At 39.0% G+C, this 23036-nt stretch overlaps 1 protein-coding gene across 3 annotated transcripts in view; it reads left to right on the forward strand.

Annotated features, from left to right (window-relative positions):
* The window catches only part of VPS13A (vacuolar protein sorting 13 homolog A), a 745426-nt gene that overhangs the window by 126762 nt on the left and 595628 nt on the right, over positions 1 to 23036 (forward strand). For all 3 annotated transcript variants that reach the window (XM_029616432.1, XM_029616443.1, XM_029616452.1), the window contains exons 8-9: positions 13096 to 13155; positions 22736 to 22816. In XM_029616432.1, coding sequence (XP_029472292.1) covers positions 13096 to 13155; positions 22736 to 22816 — 141 coding nt within the window. The remainder of the gene's footprint in view (positions 1 to 13095; positions 13156 to 22735; positions 22817 to 23036) is intronic.

The raw sequence follows: 23036 nt of genomic DNA on the forward strand, positions 1-23036 counted from the left end.
GGAATTATTAGGAAGGGAATGGCAAATAAAAACTGAGGATGTTCATAATGCCTCTGATTCGCTCCATGGTGAGACCGCATCTTGAATACTGTGTTCAGTTCTAGTTCACCGCATCTCAAAAAGCTGTAATGGTAATTAATAAGCAATAGTATAGCTTGTGATTTATCTAATGTTTAGGTACTTGCCAGGGTACTTGTGATTTGAATTGGCCACTGTTGGAAATGGGATATTGGGCTTGATGGATGCTTGGTCTGACCCAGTATGGCATATCTTATGTTCTTATGTAAACCTGAAATTGACGCACAAGATCAAAATTTCAACCAAGCAAAAATAAACCTGTTAGAAAGTGTAATTCAAGATTAAAATGGGGTTTAATAGACATCACTGATATAATACAAGATGTCAAGTATTGCCTCCAGACACTTTAAACCCAGAAACTCAGGTAAACCTGACAGGATGCTAAACAAAATGCTCATATACAGCAATGTACAATATCTGGAAACACTAGTAAAACTATTTAACCGATTCTGCTTTCTGGTCATTTCTCTTAGACCTGTTCAGGAGGATTAATTATACCAATCTATAATCATGGGGATGTCATTCTTCAAGAAGTATTTGAGAGACAGGATGAAATCAGTCACATGTCTGGGTGATGTCATCTAATGGTGCTGAGGACAGAAAATTTGCTAGCTAGAACTATAAAGAAACAGAAGTTCTTTCTGCTCATTCACAGCAGCATCACACAACTATGCATTGCAAGGCCCCTCTGTCTTTTTCTGTGGAATTAGACTGGTGTGTTTTTCAGAGAGATAAAATTCTCCTCACTTTGGTCTTCAGGTGCCCTCATCCTTCTCTGCCTTATTTCCTTTATTTTTTAGCTACCTCAATCTTATGGTTTAAAAAGTCTGAGCTCTCTTCAAAATTTAAAACATTTTTATCTTTAATTTTTAACAGGCTTAACTTTTCTTGGTGGGCAAGCAGGACAGTAATCAGCTACAAAAATGGGTGATTTTAGATGGCTCCAAGATGGGAAAAGTTCTCTTGGAGCTTAGAAAACCCAAGAAGATGCACAGGTGGTTTTGCAAAACCGTACAAATCGCTAGTTTTTTTTTTTCTTCCACTCCTGCGAAAGGACATGCTTTTTGGCTTTGACCTTCAGCTGCTTGCTAAATATTTTTCCTGGCATTCTTTTTTCAATTTTATTTTACTTTCTTGAAGCTTTTTTTTTTTTTTTCTGGTCATGAGTATCTCCTCAAAATAAATAAATATAAATAAATTTGTAACTTCAAATTTCTAAAATAAAGCTGTCTTCTCCATGGCAGACAAATTAGGCTTCAGGAAATCCCCGCTATTCCTACACGATGTCCTTATTGGACCAGCATAAACCGCTGTGTTCAGTGCTTAGACCTGTTACATGATGATGCTAACTGTACTATTTGTGCTCAAATGTCACTAAGGGCCAGAAGATTCAGAAACTGTACACTCTAAAATAATTTTAACTACTCAAGCCTCTGGATCAGCAAAGGAGGAAACCATTACTTAAATCAAAAATGGTGTCCCTCATGCTAAACATTATGATTTGGAGAAATCTCAGCCTAAGTGTCATCTCCCCCTCTTTTAAATGTGGGGGAGAAAATGTGCTCTGTGGTGCTGAAGCACACAGAAGCCAAAATAGGTCTTGTGGGCACTCGCAACACATTACTTCTTAAAAAGGGCCTTCAATGCCATCACTCTTTGGTGCAGAATCTTAGCCAAGCACCATCACAAATAAAGGGTACTATCTTGTCATCAATTTCTTGGTGTTGATATATAAAATCTGCACCCATAGTCTAGTTCTAGAATCTGATTATCTACTAGGATTCTCCTTTCTAAACTGGAATATCATCTGGAAAAACTATTTTACTAATTTACCAGATTCTCTACCTCTTCCATTCAATTAGAACTAATGACTCCCATTTTGGAGTCCATGGCCCCAAAATCTGAAATTTAATCTACATTCTTCCATTTCAAGCTAGATGAGAAATTAAACAAACTTAATCATAGGCTTAATCATAGGTTATCTCAAGGTTCCCCTTCCTTCATGGATAGGACAAGCTCCGAAGAAACATCAATAGTATCTAACTCTCAAGAAGTATCACAATTATCATTCTGATGAGTCCACTGGCCTTTCATTGGTCCTCTCTTCACAGCCTTCCAGAAGTATAACTCCACTGGAGATACGTAATATTCTGCATTTGTCCAAAAATGGCAAAAATAATTTATTTTATTTTACAGAAGGAGACACAACCAAGACAAGGATATATTTGGTATTCTAAAATGTATTCAAGCCTAAAAACTATTAGCTGTTCCAGTTCAAGAACTTTAGGAACTCCAAACCAGAATGTGATAGATGTCCTTGTCAATGGAGTGGGGGACTGACTGGGACAGCGCCATTAGATGCTGTCCCGGGGAAGCACGCGTTGCAAGCTGGCCTTCGCACGGAAGTTACTTTTGCTCCGAGAGGAGTAGAGTAGTAAGATATATATATATATATATATATTTTTTTTTTTTTACATCCTCTCCGCTCTAATTATATAACCCCTCCATCCCCCCTCCCTTTATTCTTCTCTCCCCCCTTGGATTCTGAGTTTCGCCCACCCATCCCGACCCCCTCACCCATAGTCTACCCATTCCCAGTCCTCCCTGATCGCTTCGAATTACCAATGCAGAAGTAAATTATCTTAGACTACTGTTAACAAATTCCTGTAAGACATCTGTACAATTAGGAACTAGGAATATTCCATAATACCATATTTTAGACATTGTCTTTTTTGGCTATTTATTTCTTCTTTAAATGCTATTTAGAAAAGCTCAATCTAAAACATTAAGATTTAGACATATAAGACCTGTTGTGCCATGTATAGTATATTTTGCTCTTATGTTTATGTTTTTAGCCATGTATATTTTGCTCTTATGTTTAAATGTTATTCAAAAAGTTATACAATATGTTACTCAAAAAAGTTCTTAATTGCCCACAAGCAAGCTTATTCAACTGTTCTCTGTAAACTGATTTGATTTACATATAATGTAAGAAGATCGGTATATAAAAAACAATAAAGATATATATAATATAATAATATAATAATATATATATATATATATATATATATATATATATAAATATATATATATATATATATATATATATATATATATATAAATAAAAAAAATTGGGATAGAGAGCTAGGGGTTAGGGGTCGGGGAGGAGAGGGGAAAAGGTAGGAAGGATAGTTAAGGGGATAGGGAAGTTCTCTCCCAGTCCTGTCCTTAATCGGAGCAGTTTGGGAGGGAACTGGGAAAGACCTATTTGTGTTGCCATGCGTATTTTTAAAAAATCCCACCCCCCCCCCCCCCCCGCGTGTGTTAGACAACACCTGCCCATACATGCGAGCACGGATATTAAAATCCAGTGTGTGTATATATGCGTGGGAATCGTATTTTATAACGTGCGTGCTGAAGGCATGTGTTATCAAATCGTGTCCATGTCCATGCGGGTTTTAAAATTGACCCCTTAGTTCTCAAATACAGCCTTGTCCTAGTCATCAAAAGATACAGTTCCTCCTGTATCTGTAGTAGTGGAATCAGCATGGAAAAATGCAAAGCAATCAAAAATGCATTTTAGCACACCTAGAATTTCCAATCCATTTCCAGAAGATTTTCTAGTCATTTTGTCATTAGAATAGCTGTATATAAATTATATATGGAACAATAATTATAGAATGCCTTGCAAAAGTTGCAAGACATGACCTGGCAGATTCCTTTAGATACAACGAAGAAATAATGTGTGGCAAACTATTTACTGGTCAATATCATTTACAGTGAACTTTTTAGTAAGTGCATACAGTCACAGATAGTTCACACATTTTTGTATTGGATATGCATTTATAAAACAATGGTACACACAAGGACTCCAACACAGCCATGTTTCGCATCAGGGGCTGCGTCAGGGGGACCACAACTTCTAAGAGCCTATGAAAACAACAAAGATAAAATAAATACTGAGATTCCTTTAGATGCCATGGATTGGTTTGCTCCTGTATTGCAGGAAGCTGAAGAATGTGGAGAACACCTAATTCGGACAACTTATATTGCATACTATACTTCCTCCAGAACATCTGCCATTGCCAGAAGGCTAACATGGCTACGTGCTTTGAGTTTTCATGAAGATGTTCATGTGAATTTTACTGATGTTCCATTCACAAGGGATAATCTGTTTGGAGACACAGTTTTAAAGAAACAGTGGATCTTATAAAAGATCACTGTTTCATTCTCGTTACCTTGTCAGCAGCTAAAGTTGACCAGCCATTTAAAAGCAGGAAAGGTCAGCCTCAACATTGACTAAGATACCATCCCTACTTTTTCAATAATTTTTGCCTGCAACAGCAGAGTAGGCCATGTGTTAGGAAAAGAGCACTGCCCATACTTCTCCAAAAAACATAACCAAAATCTTACCATGGCTTCTGATTAAATATAATCGGTATATCAAACACCCTTCCGTTGGGGAGAAGGCTTCAAAAGTTCAGCACAGTTAAGTATTAAAGGCTGTACAACAGGGATACCATTTGAATTTCATGTCCTTTCCCTAAAACAGTTCAGTAAAGAATCATTCCATAAATACACAACAGCTCCATCTCCAACTCCTCTAATAAGAGATGTTGACTGTCCTCGCAAATGCGGTGAAAAGACCTAATAATACAAAGGAACAATGGATTCTACTCCAGATAAGGAAATATCTTAAAGAAAAAAGGTGGTCTCTGTCCCATCTTAAACCTCAGAGATCTCAATCAATACCTAAAGAAAGTAAAGTTCAGGATGAACTCTTTAGGAACAGTCTCTTCCTTCAATTGAGATCAACAACTGGCTAATCACTCTAGACCTGAAAAGATTTAATTTAAAAAACGTATATGCACCTTATCTAAGAGTTAGAATGGCTTACATAAAAATATAGAACATCTCAAGAAAATCGCTTCTTCTCTAGGAAAACGCTATGATGAAAGCAGATGCATAAATTAAATAACCATCAAACTAGGCATCATCGTCCTGTGGAAAAACACTTATGGCTCTGCCTTATATATTATCATCAGTCAATATAAGAGTCTATTTGTGCAACAATGTGAGTGATATTTTTTTAGAATTTTTATCAGTAAATTTACAGTGTAAATTATCAGTGCAACTTGCATCAATAGTTCTCTACAAATCCTTGAAGATACTTATCTCAACGGAACATTTCCTCTTAAGTCTTATGCTCGATAGAATCCAGTATGTTCTCAAAACATCTTGTGCCCAAAGTTCACTGTGGTCATTAACCCAACATGGGACCATGTTTCAAGCTGTTGGAACTCTTCATCAAGGGGCTCAATGAAAAAGCATGAATCAAGACAAGTGAGGCTTGTAAGCGATGGCATTCTCGCAAAGCAGCAGCTTGAAACACTGTCCCATGGTTAACGACCACAGTGAACTTCGGGAGTAACCTTCAGTGCTCCAAAAAACTGGCCACATCCTTACCATATAGATGTTGATTTAAAACACTCTCTCAGTGAGACTATTTTCTTTGATTGTTTTATTGTCTTTAAACAACAAAATGTGATTCTGGCACTCTGACATCCACCTTAAACTAGTGCAAACTGGGAAGACCTATTATATAACACTGTCTACAGCCAAAATGCTTCAGAAATGAATGTAGTCAAAACTTTACTAAATCTGGGTCACTGAGAACTAAAATGGTGCATTAAATTGCTGATAGGCTTTAGTTTTCAAGAAAAGCTACTGGATCAATATATTCGACCTTTGATTTTGGGAATTGTAGAGGATCTCAAATTAAACCAAAATTGACTAATATACATCTGACTGAGTCTATGAATAAATTTGACTGGATTTGGCTAGTACTTGCTTTTAAGCATAAGGCTATGGACAAAACTAAAGCAGCCTTCAAGTATCTTGATGGTAAATTCCCAAGGCTGAATGAAGCTAAGATCAAGGTCCTCAGATTTGTGAACTACTTTGAGATGATGCATTTAACCGAGCATTGCGTGGCAAGGAATAGATGGCGTGGAAAAACCTTCCCGTTAATGGTAACAAATTTTCTCAGCACAACAAGGCAGACAACTACAGAAGTTGGTGGATAAACTCCTCAAGGCATGCAAAAGTCTTGGCTGCAACATGTCGCTGAAGATGTATTTTTTGCACACTCATCTAGATTTTTTTCCTCCATGGTGGAGCAGTGAATGATGAGCATGGTGGGCGATTTCGCTGGGACATTGCAGAAATGGAAAAACGGTATCTGGGCAAATGAGCCCATCAATGCTTATAGACTATTGTTGGACAGTGACAAGACATGTTCCATTTAATGAATACAAGAAACAAGCAAAAAAAGAGCAGAGTAGCCACTGAATAAGGAGTAACTATATACATACTGTATATATGCATAATTTTTGACCTTTTGCTTTTTAGTAAATTTTATTTCTATAATCCTTTTGTTAATTTAAGCTCTAGTTTTCAAAAGGGCTACATGTGCAAATACCAGCAGTTACGTGCATGGCCGGGCCCTTTAGAAAATGCATGCGGTGCGCGCAAGTAACCACCGATACGCGCACAAGTGCCGAGCGTGGTATGGGTGGGACAGAGGCCAGCTGGGTCAGTGGCCATTAGCTGCTGTTATGGGGAAACGCACGTCTGCAGCTGGCCAGTGCATGGAGTTTACTGCTGCTCCAGAGGAGCAGTAAGTAATAAAATAATTTTGAGAAAGGTAGGTTAGGTTTAGGGGGTGGGGAGGAGAGGGGAAGGAGGAGGTTTAGGTAGGGGGGGGGGTAGGGAAGCTCCCTCACAGTCTGCTTCTTAAGTGGAGCGGACTGGGAGAGAACTGGGGAAGGCCTGATTGCGTCACCACATGTATTTAACGAAAATTGGGCGTCCCCCTGTGTGCGCCACCTGCATATGCACACGTAGCCATCAGATTTTAGAACATGAATGCGCGCCAGTGCACGCGTTCTAAAATCAGCACGTCCATGTGCGCGCGCCAGGAACCGCATGCACATACGCACCCGCGTGCTCCTTTTAAAATCGACCCCTTAATAATAATATGCAACCATAAATACATGAAAAGATCTAAGTTTACAATTTGATTAAAATGCTATCTATGCACTATCAATGCACTAGATAAATGTAAAATGTAAAAACGTAATCATTGAAACAGCTTGTCAGCTGGTTTGTCGTATTTGAATTCAGTACATCACCAGCAATAATAAATGGACATTCTATTGCTGAAGCAGACAACTTCTAAAACTTTATGTACCAAAATTTATCTACCAGTATAATTAAATTGCTGTATTGCATAGGCCCCCCCCCCCATAATCTTGTCTAAATTTGCATATGTTTAATGTTATATAGCGCTCTTAAAAAGGAGTATGATGCTATTTAAGTGGTTTGTTGGCTTTTGTTTGGGAGTGCAATTTAGACATAAGAACTTGTGAAGATCTTTAGTGCATGGCACATCTAAAGTTTCCATGGTAATGATTTTCTGGTAGCATACTTGGATGGATAGTGTTCAGTAAGTTGAAAAGTAATACAAGAACATGTGGGGGACTGTCGTGATCTCAGGTGCGCACTTAGAGGAGGAATCTTCTGTGCTCTGAAAAAATGCCCCTGCATTGCTGTGAAAACGTTTTAGCACTTGTCAAAAAGCTCTGCTTCAAGTGGAACAGAAAATAAAGAATAATAGAAAACATTGTTGAAAATTAAGAGTTACCTTTAGATCCATATCATATCTCAGAAATTTACAACGGAAATATATGGGGGGGCGTATTTACTTATACACTGAGAAGAATACTTAAGTCAACTAAAAAGTACGTAACTTGACGATACACTGCACTGCATATTACAATAGACCTTCATTTGTGGGAGGTTGTCTTTTACTAAGTAGGAACTCCCTCAAATGCTCAGGGTTGAAAATATGTAGGTTATTTGAAAATTTCAACACACATCTGCATGGGTAGCGGAGTTGGAAATTTGCTCCCAAAGCCTGTGCCTCAGGTCTCATAGAAAGAAACATTTTACGACGTTGTTGAGTCGGTCTGGATAAGTCAGGGTACATTCGAACACTTTGACCTTGATATAACACATTAATATTTTTAAAGTACGCTTTCATAATTAAACTAAAGTCTTGTTCCGAATATAAAGTTACAAATAACACCGCTCTCTCGATTACTTCTAACTCTGAATTTTCAAGGTATTGGGTTAAGTTCAGGAAATCAGGCCTGTTCCCTTCAGCTGCAGGTATATTTCCAGTTCTTTGCACCAAAAAACTGATTTTTTTCACCGCAGGTATTTCATCTGCTGGGAGCTTCAAGACCTCTTGAAGGTATCTTTTAAAAGTTATAATAGGTATTTCACCCATAATCCTTGGGAAATTTAAGAGTCTGATGTTCAAATGTCTAAGATAATTTTCGACCGCTTCAAGCCTTCTGGAAGTAATTTGAGTATCCCGGACCAGGCCTGCTGAAGTATCTTGTAATTTTCTCACATCGCATTTTAAAGACTCTGTGACCTGCACCTGTTCTTGCTGTGCAAGGAGATTATCCTTAGACAGAGTCTATTTCTTCCCCAATTCCACTATTTGAAGTGTTTGCTCCTTAATTAGCTTGGACATACCTGCCATCATTCCCCATAGGGAATCCATCGAGACAACTGCAGGTTTATTAAAATCCTCTGTTTCCAGGATGTTTGAATCGCTTTCTCTTGTCGGGCCTCTCCTCTCTCCCTTGGAGACAGCCACTCCTCCAACCACTTCTCCCCCCGTGGGGGTCGGGACTCCCGACAGAGCAGCAAGATGTTAAGTGTACTCTGGAAATATGTAATAATTTTTGTTGTTGCCTGAGAATTCTTTTTCTTTCTAATATCTCATGGAATGTATTTCATACAAAGTTTATTCTTTGTTAAATTCAAGTAAATTGAAAAAGAAAAAAAAAAAAGTTACCTTTAACTGCGTAAATCTGAAAAAATAAATAGAATATTGAAAGGTTGTCTATCTTTTTGCCATTTTCCATAGCTTTCTTACTGTAAGTGCTAATTATTTGAGGTATTTATGTTGAAATTCCAGCTTTCTCACTCAGCTTTTTTTTTCTCTTTGATCCTGTAGTGAAAGTCATAACCTTTTGTTTGGGAAATTATACTCTTTACCATGTAAATGGTTTAACAAACACACAGTGGGACTTCACTGCAGTTTTGTGTAAGAGGAGAAGATTAACTGTGAAATATGTTTGTCTACAATAATTAGTAAAAGTTGAAAATACAGGTTTAAAATCATATGGCAAGTATATATTTAAATGTACTTTAAAATATTCTTCTATAAACATTCCCTTTTAAATCCCTGTAATTATTAGAGAAGCCCAAGTACTGCCTCATTGTTCCACTTCCAAAATGAAAGTTAAAAATGAATCTTTGATCTTAAACTTATTGCTCAGACAGGCTGTTCTTGAATAATGAAGCATTTTCCTCTGTTTCCAGTATATCTAAGTTTTGATTGAGAAATACTTTGCCATAAAATTTGACAAGGAACACTGTAAATGTCTTGTGTTTGCTTGTTTTTATATGTTAACTAGTTTGTTATAAGAATAGTTATATGGTATATAATTGTTATAACTTTCAAACAGCTGCTCAGGCATACACGTACGCTCATATGCCGGTTCGCGCCTAGAGGCATGGCCATTTTATAACACATGCACGTATGTGTGAGGACGATATAAAATTGGCTGTACATGTGTGCGCAATTTAGATGGGTGCACGCAGATGTCGGCTCTACTGTGTAAGGGGGGAGGGAGATTTTCTTAGATACAAGCACAAATGTAATTACCAGTTTCCCCAGGCCATTCCCTGTTTGCTGAGCTAATGGACAGGACTTCCTAACCCCCCCCCCCCCCCCAGTTAATATGCCTTCCTTTAGCCCCAACCTTTATCCCCACTAACTAGCCTTGTTTTTTGTTTTTGTTTTGTTATTTACATGCCATTCGTAGCAGAAGAAAATCATGCGGTAGGGTACCCCGGTGTATGCTTGTGCGTGTAAATTCTTATGCATGCATTTCATGTTACATTCCTGGACCCCTTGCCCTGCCCAGACTCTGTCCATGCCCTGCCCATTTTTTTCTTTTGTTTGCATTTCCCATTTGTGCGCATACTGGAAGATGCGCACGTGCTTGGATGCTTCTTAAAATCTGCGCAGCAGGCACCAACTTGAGATACTCGTGTATCTCCTGGCTTTGCCGTGTGTAGGGCATTTAAAATTCACCTTTAGGTAGTGTAACATGAATGATTTATTTATTATATTTTTGTGTTGCAGTGTGCATGGCTGTGTGTATCTTCCCCCCCCCCCCTTATAACTCAGAAATGGCTTTCGCTAGGTGTCTTCTACTTTGAGGGCACATAGGGACTCAGGAATGTGACCTTTATAGTTTAGACAGGACATAATTACTGAGGATGGTGTGGCAAAGAAATGTGTGCGTAGGAATTCAGTAACTAGGAAGCTATAGAGCAACATAGAACTGAGGTTCTCTAGAATCTATTAATTTCTACTTCGGTGTTTTTGCCATAATTATTCCTTTAAGGTGCCCTAAGAATTAGAACTCGACATGTTTCTTTCAAGAGCTGATATCTTGCACTTGGCTGAGCATTGTCCAATAATGCTGGTTTCCAAAAAGATTATCCTAAACTGTAATACCTTTTTATTACTCAGTAACAGAATCTGTAAACAAAATATTTTAACTAGCAAGCAGAGTAAATGATCTTTATAATTATGTAGCGTAGTCTTCTGTAAAATGTCAAGGTCTCATTTTTACAAGCTGACGCACCAGTGTCCTGCTTTAATTCTAAATGGTTTATATATATATACGTATATATATATATATATATATATATATATATATATATATTCCAGATTATAAGAAATTCACAAAATGAAGACATATAGTGATATATACTATAAATCTTCATTTTGTGAATTTCTTATAATCTGGAATAGAATTTTTTTTAAACATAATCATCTGCTACAGTTTATAGGAATCAGAGCAAATATTATATTTTCTTCTAACCTGTTTTTTTGCTTATGCTTTAATATTTTATGTTTGGATTTTTTGCTCTTTTTTTTTTTCTTTCTAGGTTTGGGTTTTAAAAATTTTTTTCTATTTGTATATTTATGCTTTTTTTATTTTGTTTTTATTTTTTTTTTCTCCCTTCTATCCTCTTTGATTTTGAAAGCGGTGATGGCTCTTCTTGGGTCAGGACCTGACCACAGCAATGGCATCTCCTTTCCTGTGCCTGTCACAGTGGAAATAACTCTTCTGTCTGACAGTAGCAGAGGAAGTTTCTTCTGAGCCCAGCCCAGCAGCAGGCACCAGGAGCTTTTAGGCACTGCGGCTACTTGGCTTCTGGAATTTTCCACTTCTGCTAACCAATATTTTTGACTAGAATATTCACACTTTTTTTGGCTTTTAAAAACTTTAATATAATTTTCAGGGCTTTTCCTCCATAAGTTGTCTTTTGAAGATGGTGGTAGTTTTCATAGTGAACTATAGCACTATGAACACTAAAATAGTCTTCCTCTATAATGATAAACTGTATTTCTTTGATTATCTACATGGGTCAAAATTAGTATGTTTATCAGTGATTATAGCAGTACCATGTTCATTGAAGGTCAGGATATTCATAACTTTCAAGCTGTAAAATTTAAATGGTTTGGCCTAATTTTTTCAACCATTCCAGGCCAAAAGAACATGCGCTACCTAAAACAATGGCTAATTCGGCTCTTATTGTCGATGGATAAAGCAAGTTTTCTTATCTATAAACTGGGTTCTCTGAGAACAGCAGGATGAATTAACTATGCTTATTACCCTCCAGCCTCCCTGGAGTGTCGACTACCTTGCTAAAGCTTAAGGTCTGCAAAAGATTGAGGAACTCATGAGGCAGCACACAAACTCCTGTGCTTGCTCATTAAAGCTTTACTGAGCTATGAGAAATGGATCCATTTGGTGCTGTTGGATGATACCACTCATGAGTTATGACTGGTTTCACCTGCTGTCTACTGAGAACTGTGTTCACAGGCAAACTTGCTATACATCTGTGATTAGCCTTTGACCTCTTTCTTTGTCTTCTCATTGTTTCATTTGCTTTGTTTTTCTGTGGAAGCATGATAGTATGTCCATCTATAATTTGTACTGAAAAAGTGGAAGGAAGGAGAAAGGAAACTTGGTTTATTATGGAGAAGAGTCCGACTGATTTTCTAAAAGGAGCTTTCATAGTGCTTATAATAAATACATTCGGTGGAAGGTTCCTTTTTTCTGGTCTTGCAGTGGGCCCTATAACTAGTGCTAGTTAAATGTTTCTCTCAACTAATCAGGGATGGTCCCAAGAAATAAAGTGGAAGCCAACCCAAGATGGCTAGTAGCAATGAACACGAAGAGATGGATCGGAAAAAGGATTCAATAAAGTCCCTTTTTTCCGATCCATCTCTTCGTGGTCATCTCAGCTAATCAGGACAATAAATCATATACATGAAGGAAGCTCCAGTTAGAAAAAAAGTACTGGGACTACTTTTGGATGAGACAGCAGATGGTAGATGACATCTGAAGAAGGTATCTATATGACCTTGAAAGCTCATGTATGTTTTGGGTAATTTTTATAGTGCTCAATGAAAAAGTATCACAAACTACAAATTACTCAGTTTCTCCAGGACAAATATGACTGCTAGAACTCTCCATTCATCAGTACCAAATTATTAGTATTGTATTACTTTTGTCTGTTTTCTGGTAACTTTTTTTTTTTATTACATCATGTATTACTTTGCAACATATGTACAAATTGTTATATCAAATTTTTCTGAATCTGAACTAAAATGGGTGGGAAACATAGGATGGAAGTGGAATATTTTTGGTGTAGATTTTGCTATAGCCTTTGTTAGTTCCTTTTTTTTTTTTGCACTTCCATTCTTTAGTTTATATTTACCTGTATGTGAAGATAGATGACATAGGAAACTGCTTAAACCTGTAGCTTACAATTTCATCTTTTTTTCAGACATCAGATCAGAATTGGAATCCATGTTTACATGATGAAACTGCCAAGTTATTCTACAAGGTACTTACAATCAATAAGTTCTATTAATAAAGAAAATAGTTTCATTGCATGTCACTGTTCCTACAGGTTGGTAGTGATAGGGTTTGGGAAGTGCTTGAAAGACAGCAATTTCGCTGCCCTTTTGTGATAGAAATGACTAGTTTTGTGACTGGGTTAAAAGTGGCATTCCAGCTAGCTGCGGTAAAAGTGAGATTGAATTTGCATTGAGGATGCCTGCTTTAGAACTTCTTAGTCATTTCTGCCTGATTAACTAGTCAAATGAATTATGAAGTTGTTCCATTTAGCAGAATTACTACGTGTATATTAATTAAACAATCTAAATAAGACTGGCATGAATTGCACAGTACTTGCGGATATTGTAGAATATTCCAGAAATTTATATGGCAAAAAGTAATACCTTGTAATACTCTATATACCAGAGCTTTCCAAACTTTTCATGTTGGTGACACACTTTTTAGACAAACATAATTTCGGGACACAGTAATTCAGTCTACTAGCAAACCAGAGGTTAAAGGTTAAACGAACAAAATGTATTTCGACAATTTATGTATGTTTCCTTAAATATATACATAATAAAATGTTTCACGACACAACCTATCTTGTGAAAATCTTTCATTTATATTAAAAATATATAATATTCCAAGATTAATGTTATTGTTATAATTTATGAGTAACAATAATAAAACAAAGTTATTGTGTTATTCAATTTACCTCTTTAATGAGATATATGAGCTTGATGGGATGACACAGATTTGAATATTTGGTGTTAATAAGAAAGTCCAAAGGGTCTTCTGCGTAATTTTAAAAAGCTGGCCAGTTTCACACTATAAAATTATTTGATAGCCTCATTCAACTAATTCTATATGGCTATGAGAGTGAAGACTGGAATTTATAGGAAGGGACAGAATGTCAATATAAATCCTGCACCTCCAGTTCTGTAACTCTGTGCATCCACTGAAATTCCCCCGAACAAGGGAGCTTGAATGTTTCCCTTACAGCTCATCATACTAAAGATGTTTTCAAATTCTGGTGTCACCTCACAGTAACAGCAGCACAAACACCTTCCACTGCCAGGCACATTGTGAACGAAAATAAAACCTCGCAAAAAAAAAAAGACACTCAAAATCTATACTGCAATCCCATCATAACATAACAGTAATAACACCAAGGACTCAAACAACAATAACCCTACCTGTGAAAAAGCAAGGGTAAATATTATACTGGGTCCTAGAATACCAATACACCACCTACTGAGGAAACAAAACAAACCCGATTGCTATAGATCCCTATGCTAGCGAATTTCTCATCATGGTCACACACACAGAGCAGAGACAGACCCTCACCAAATACAGAATACAAAATAAAGGAGCACAAATTAGACAAAACTGAAATGGAAACCCCAAGAAGCCAGATTCTGTGTATTAATAATGGAAAAACAGAACCACCATTCCTCATAAAATAAATAAAATCAAGAAACATAAAGCATCAGTTATAATAGTAAACCATACTAATAAAAGAATATTTTAAAACTACTGATAAATAGAATTTCTATTCATTAAAATCATATACATTTTTTACAATTTCCTAAACACCAATAAAATATTTCAAAACAGCACATATATACAAATAACACCCAATAATTAAAAACTAATAAGGATTTTAAAAAGCCCCTGCTGTCCATACGTGGGAGCTCTTGATTTCCAGTCACCCTGATATTGTCAAGGATTAGGAGGTTATCCTCTCTCTCACACATACTCACATTTCCATTCTCTCTCACACATATACTGTCACATACATACACAGTCGGCTCTTATACCCACCATAACCTCTCGCTCTCAAAGACACTGACACACTCTTAAGCTCTAAGACACCTCTCCTCTCCCCCTCCGCACACACACCCCCACACAAACTCTTACTCCCCTGGATTTTCTTCATACATACTCTGTCTGGCTCCCTCACATACACACAAACACACACACCCAGGCAAGCTCCCAGTCATTCTCACACACTGAACTGACCCCCAGGCAGGCTTCCATTCAATTCACACCACTCCCTCAGGCATGCACACATTCATTCTCACACACACAGACCCCCAGGCAGGCACCAATTCATTCTCACACACACATACACCACACACAGGCCGGCACCTATTCCCAACATACAAACCCCAGGAAGACACCCATACATTCTCATACACAGACACACCCTCCAGGCAGGCCACACACTAAAGGCAAACCCCCTCTCTGTCTTTTGCCAGCAACCTCGGAGCCTCTCTCATTCCTCTGCTGCCACTGTCACTGCTGTCGCATGGCTATTGGGGGAGGCGCTGATTGCTGCTATTGGCACTGAAGCCCATTCTGCTGCCTCCTCTGTGCAGGCCCCGTGGGTTTCCACTTCCTCCATGTTGATCTCGTACATTGTGAAATCAGCATAGAGAAAGTGCTACTCTTGCACATTACCAAAGATTACATGTGCCAATCAGTAAAAAGTAATTTATTTCTTTTTTTTTTACCTTTGCTGTCTGATCTTAGTTTTCTAATCGGTTGGTCACAGGCTTTTTGTTCCACCTCCCTTTCTTATTTTTTTGCCAATTCCTTTCATATTGTCTTTTTTTCTATTTCTTTTCTCTCCATCTATCTTCTTCCCTCAAACATTCAGTCAGGTTCTCATTCTCACATGCTTTCTCTCTCTCACACACACTCACAGGCTCTCTCTCATACAATCATTCATACAGTCTCTCTCTTGCACATGCTGTCTGACTCTCACACACCCCAGGCTCTCTCTCACACCCACATGTTGTCTTGCTCAAGCACAGGCTCTCACTGTCACATGCTCTCTCTCATACAATCATTCATACACAGTCTCTCTCTTGCACATGCTGTCTGACTCTCACACACCCAGGCTCTCTCTCACACCCACATGTTGTCTTGCTCAAGCACAGACTCTCACTGTCACATGCTCTCTCTCATACAATCATTCATACACACAGGCTCTCACTGTCACATGCTGTCTCTCTCACACACACACACACAGGCTCTCTCACATGCTGTCTCTGCAAACATTCAGGTCCTCACTCCCACACACAATCTCTCAACTCACCTCATACACACACAATATCGCTCAACTCACCTCATTCACGCACACAATCGCTCAACTCAGCTCACAGACGCACACAATCGCTCAACTCACCTCATTCACGCACACAATCGCTCAACTCACCTCATTCACGCACACAATCGCTCAACTCAGCTCACAGACGCACACAATCGCTCAACTCAGCTCACAGACGCACTCTACGGGCCCTCAGCCTCTCTCTTACCTCTGGGCCTCCTCTTCACGGGTTGCTGCAGGATGGGCTCTGCAGCGGCCCTGATCTTCTTGGGCCGATCCGCGGTGGGGACCCTGCTACCGGGCCTCCTCCTCTTCTCTCCCTGCTGCAACAACGCTGCTGCTCCTCTTCTGCACGCGGCTGACTCTCCTCCCCCTTTCTGCCCGTGTGGCTCCGGCAACATTTTTCTTCTGGGGCCGCATGGGCAGGAAGGAGGAGGAGCACCTGCACGTTTCGACGTGACCTTTTTCTTCTTCGGGCCGTGGTGAGGTGAGCTCCACCACGGCCATGCCGATCTTTCCTGCTGTGTCCACAGCGATATTTCACTGCTCAGCCGCCAGTGGGATGAGCTCCACCGGCGGCTGCGTTGGCTCCCACTTGCCAGTGTGTCACGTGCACCGGGCTTGCGCGACACACCGGCACACCTCAGGCGACACACTAAAGTGTCGCGACACACACTTTGGAAAGCTCTGCTCTATACCAATGAAGCATATTATTGTAAGTCCTTTTTACCTTCTTTAAATGTAATTCCCCTTATCCCTGGAAGTAGCTATACTTTGAAGAAAGTATTACAAATGCTATATCATATTGCACACACCAATGGCATACGCGCGCACACACGTACACACACCTTATAGTGGATCATGAATTGGTGATGCTTTATAGCTAATATCTGATGTGTTTCAGTGTGTGATGTAATGTCAGATTTTCCTAACATGGCTGCTCCCTGGCATTCATAAGAAATGTGGCTGAGAAGCTTAAAGAAATACAAATAGTTATTAAAACGGGGTGATTGTTGTTTCTTGCTGTGTTTACTTCTGAAAAATTCTGCAGTACATACAGGGTACACTTTTCATTTAAAACTCAATAATCCTATTTTTATCCTTCATATTATTTCAATAAGTCCATATTGTTCTACTTGAAATTTTAGCTGTGATATGCTACAGCTATCGCTTGAATTATTACTAGCTTTTATCTTGTGGGTCAGGTGGAAGAAAAGACATTTTGACGTTGCAATACAGTTTTCAAACTAATAGGTTTACAATACAGTAGTTGCATATCTTACTAAACTTTGAATATACTCTTCTCGAACTGATACCATCACTCAGTGACTTGTGCACTTAGGGGTAGATTTAAAAAAAAAAATTTTTAAAAAATGGCTGCGCGATTTTATAACAATTAAGGAGCGGACTGGGAAGGAACTTCCCTACCTCCTACCCGCCCCTATCCTTATCCTAGCTACCCCTACTTTTTAAAATTAACCTTTTACTCCTCCAAAGGAGCAGTAGCAAGTTGCGCGCTCCGGCAAACGGCCGCTGTACTGACCACCCCTCCCGGACTGCCCCTTTGCCGAGGCCCGGCTCTTGTGTGCGTAACAGGGGTTATGCGCGCAGCCTGCCCCTTTTAAAATGTGGGTGGCGCACAAGGCCCGGCCGCGCTCGTAAACCCTGTTTTTTTACGTGCATGGGCCATTTAAAATTGGGCCATTAGTGATTGGTGAAATAAAGGTTTTCGTGCTTTGGCTATTGAGCTAACATATATGATATATAAACAGGTTTTTATAATGTACAGTAATGTTCAAATTTAGTCATTTGTATTAAACCGTGAATCTCATTTTATTCACTTAACACCTAAACTTGTTTAGCTAATTACTATCAGGCCGATACAGTACAGTGCGCTCCGGCGATTGGACACGCGTTTTCGACGTGCTAGATTTACCTCTTATTTAGTAAGGGGTAATAGCGTGTCGAAAACGCGCGTCCAACCCCCCCCCCCCCCGAACCTAATAGCGCCCGCAACATGCAAATGCATGTTGATGGCCCTATTAGGTATTCCCGCATGATTCAGAAAGCAAAATGTGCTGCCAAGCCGCACATTTTACTTTCAGAAATTAGCGCCTACCCAAAGGTAGGTGTTAATTTCTCCGGGCACCGGGAAAGTGCACAGAAAAGCAGTAAAAACTGCTTTTCTGTGCACCCTCTGACTTAATATCAAAGCGATATTAAGTCGGAGGTCCTGAAAGTTTAAAAAAAAAAATTTTGAAATCGGCCCGCGGCTCGCGGGTTGAAAACCGGACGCTCAATTTTGCCGGCGACAGCGGGTTTGAGAACAGACGCCGGCAAAATTGAGCGTCGGCTGTCAAACCCGCTGACAGCCGCCGCTCCTGTCCAAAAAGAGGCGCTAGGGACGCACTAGTGTCCCTAGCGCCTCTTTTTACCGCGGGCCCTAATTTAAATATTTTTATTTACTGTATCGCACGCACAGGACACTGGCCTGTGTGCGCACTGGGAGAGCGGGCGTTTGCCCGCTCTCCCGTGACTTTTACTGTATCGGCCCGTATGTGAGAGAGGATGTTCTTTTCAGAGTGCAAATTTAAGTATACCTCTAAAAAGCATATCCTTCAGAGAGAGAGTGAAAGACAATGGAAGGAACTCCTTAGCATAGTGTTTCTCAAATGCGGCTGGTAATGGGTTTTTTGTGGCCACCACCACAGATAGAGGAGTTGGCTAAAAGTAAATGAGCATTTTAGGTAAAGTTATCCCTGTGTCCACCAGCAAGAATTTGTGACTGCGCTCTGAAGCCACCAATTTGTTATACGAACTCCTGCCTTAGCATATTGGAATCCTGTGAACATATATTTTTAGCTATTGAGCTGAAAGTTTTTGGCCAACTCTTTTTTTTTTTTTTTTTTTTTTTTTTTTTTAAAGATACCTATGAAAAATTTCTAAAATGGTTTTTGTAAATGATTTTTAATGTCCTTGAGAAAAACAGGTTTAGACTTTCTTTGAACCAATTTAAATAGTGGCAGTTGAAAAATTGTAATGTGATCTAGGTTTGCTTGTAAAATGGTTAATAGAGCAATTGTGAACTGGAATTCCTGGAGTGGACACGAAAGGATGTTCTAATTTCTATATAATCTCTCTCCAAGAGAATTGTCACAACATAGACTAGATTAGGCCTATCCCTGAAATATCTTTTTCATTTGGATCCACAGACAGTCCAGGGCCACAGCAGCAACTCTTAACCTTGATGGAAGACCCATACCCCATAGCCCAGATTTCATCAATGGGATTAAGGGAATTAGTTAATTCTGAAGTTGTACAACCTGTAGTGAGGGAAAATATAGAGGGTGGTAGGGTTCATGAAAGCTCTGGACCTCAAGAGTTGGTCACAGAGCCTATTGACACCCAAAATATAACGCTGGGAGATGTTTGGAGAGTTTTGGTTGGTTACAGAAGACTTTCTAGTTCAAAATAATATAACTGTTGAGATAAAAAAAAATGTGATTGAAGTACACAATACTCTAATGAATCAATTAGAAGAGCAAGGAAAAATAGTGGTAGCGAAATTAAATGTACTACAGGAGGTTACATCCTCTTACCTCTTCACTCGAAATTGAATCCATCCTCAAAAAAATGAAACCCTCATCCCACCCCTCCAATCCCATCCCCTCAAAACTGCTACTCATCATCCCTACCTCCATCTCCAAAGCCCTGGCAGAAATTATCAACTGCTCCTTATCCCAAGGAATTGTACCAGACACGTTAAAACTAGCCTCACTTAAACCTCTTTTGAAGAAACCCAACCTCGACCCAGAAGACCTGTCGAACTTCCGCCCCATCTCCAATCTGCCATTCATCTCCAAACTCATGGAGAGAATAGTCAACACACAACTCTCCGAATTTCTAGAAAACCACAAGATACTCTTTCCCTCCCAATTCGGATTCCGCAAATCACTTAACCTTCTCATAGAAATAGATAAGGGACAACCTTACCTACTGGCGCTACTCGATATCTCCTTGGCATTAGACACTGTAAACCACGCCATCCTCCTCAACCGCCTTGCAGACATAGGTATCACGGGTACAGTCCACAGATTGTTACTAAGGAAGGACGCGAACCGACACTACCAGGTCCGAATAAATAACAAAGAATCCCCCCCCATCAGCTCTACCCTGGGAGTACCCCAAGGCTCATCCCTCTCTCCTACCCTCTTCAATATATATCTTCTACCCCTCTGCCAGCTACTATCAAACCTCAAACTATCCCACTTTATCTACGCGGATGATGTGCAGATACTCATACCCATAACTGAATCCATTTCAAAAACGCTCAAGTTCTGGGACAGCTGCCTACACTCCATCAACCTCCTACTTACTAGTCTCAACCTAGTCCTCAACACGTCCAAGACAGAACTCCTTTTCATCTCCCCCAACCCCAATACTCCTCCCCCCACCAGCCCTGTTAAGGCGACAGTTGACCACGTGAGAGACCTAGGCGTCACTCTGGATAACCACTTAAACCTAAAGAAATTTGTCAAAAACATGACCAAAGAATGCTTCAATAAACTTCAAATACTAAAAAAGCTCAGACCTCTCCTACACTTCTGGGACGTCTGGACGGTCCTCCAAGCAACCGTGTTCTCAAAAAATTGACTATTGCAACTCCCTCCTCCTGGGCCTCCGTGCAAGCACCACTAAACCCTTACAGATAGTCCAGAACGCAGCCGCTAGAATCTTAACAAACTCCAAAAGAGGTGACCACATCACACCCGTACTTAAGAACTTACATTGGCTCCCCATAAGCTTCAGAATCATCTATAAGTCCCTTACTATCATACACAAAACTATCCACAATCAACACCCACTCACACTAAAAATCCCGCTACAATTCCATACTTCAAATACACTGATTAGAGAGGCCTATAAACAAACCCTCCACCCCCCCCCCCCCCATCAAATCCACCATGCACTTCCTCACCAACAAACGGGCCTCCTCCTTAGCGGGACCATCCCACTGGAATGACATGCTTCTCTCCCCCCCCCCCCCTCGACCTCCACCAGGAAAGCTGCCCACTAACCTTAAAAAAAAAACAACTTAAGACCTGGCTGTTCACCTGAGCCTTCCCCTAACACCACAAACAGCTGTAGAGAGCCAATCTCTTCATAGCCAATTCGATTCCCCAGAAAGGTCTATGGTTACCCTACCATGCTATGTTATGTTACTCGGCAGACACTATAATGTATATTGTTGATGTTTCCAATTTCTGCCCTACTAATTCCTAGTTATAATCTCCTCCATTCCTCGTTTGTTCTGTTCCCCCCCTTTACCTGATTAATCTTAGATTACATTGAACCAATCTAAATCTCGTTCGATGTAAACCTTTCGTTCTATGTAAACCGATGCGATATGACTTGTGCCATGAACTTCGGTATAAAAAAATTTAAATAAATTAAATAATTCCTTCATAAAAGATGGATTAGTGATTCATAGGCCGATAGAGAATCTGGAAAATTTTAATAGTAATAGAAACTTGAGATTTTTTTAATTTTCCTGAAACCAGATTGCTATCATCTATTGAACCACTAAAAAAATACTTAGTAGAGATTTTGGCTATTACAACAATTGATGAGACTAGTATCTCTTAAGATTTATTATATCCAAGAACTAGGTTAAGGATTCAAGAAGGTGAGGAGGGTATGGACCTTGTTCAACAGTCTCCAAATCTGACTTCATTCTTGGAATCATCTTTGGATGATATTCCACAGAGGGTAACTCTTATAGTTACATTTTGTAGATAGAGGGACAAAAATCGGATCCTACAAAAGTATTTCCTAAATAAAGATTATATGTTTTGCGGTCAAAGGAACAAAATATTCCCTGATGTCTCTCTGGTAACACAGTTAAGGAGGAGACAATTTTTGGCTATGAAGCCAAGAGTGTTGTCTCTTGGGGCAACATTCTTTTTAAAGTTCCCCTGTAAATATTCTATTGTTTTTCAAAAGAATAAATTTATATTTCAAGAACCCTCTCACCTAGAATCCTTCCTAGTGGATAAAGAGCAAGGTTGAGGTAAATTACAGATTACTTGATTTATTGCTTTGTAATATCCTCCCATAATGTGGACTAATGGTTTTTTGTTAGTAATTCATATAAATGGTGTTATGAATGTTTGTCATTCTTCTTTTTTGTAACAAAACTATTTTCCCATTTTTTTTTGCAAATGTAAATTTGTTTAAAACTTCAATAAAATATAAATTAAAAAAAAAGACTAGATTAAACTATATGATTTTTGGAATCCATAATTAGAATTGCTAGCATTATGTATGATACAATTAGCAAATTGCTCAGACTGCTTACCTGTACCTATAACACGCCTGCTGTTTTATAGCTTATACTATTTGCTAGCATCTGGATAATTTAAACTGATTAGTAATTCTCTAATGAGCAGATGTTTTGTTCTGATTTCAGTTAGTTCGACTAGATAACCTTTTTGCCTACTGGAATGTGAAATCTGACATATTTTATCATAGAAGTTATGATGAAGCTTTGGTAAGTTGACTTTTACATACTACTTCAAAATACAGAAGTTTTATTTAATATCATATTTTTACTAGTGGGGTGAATCTGATTTCTTTGATTCGCTGACCAGAGAATCAGATTAGGAATAGTGCTTGCTTTGGATACTTGAATTTCAACAAAAAGTTTTGATACTGATCTGCATCTGTGATACAGATGTAGGATTTAAGATGGTAGATTGAATTAGAAATGG

Source organism: Rhinatrema bivittatum, chromosome 1 (assembly GCF_901001135.1).
Source record: "Rhinatrema bivittatum chromosome 1, aRhiBiv1.1, whole genome shotgun sequence".
Taxonomy (NCBI): Eukaryota; Metazoa; Chordata; class Amphibia; order Gymnophiona; family Rhinatrematidae; genus Rhinatrema; species Rhinatrema bivittatum.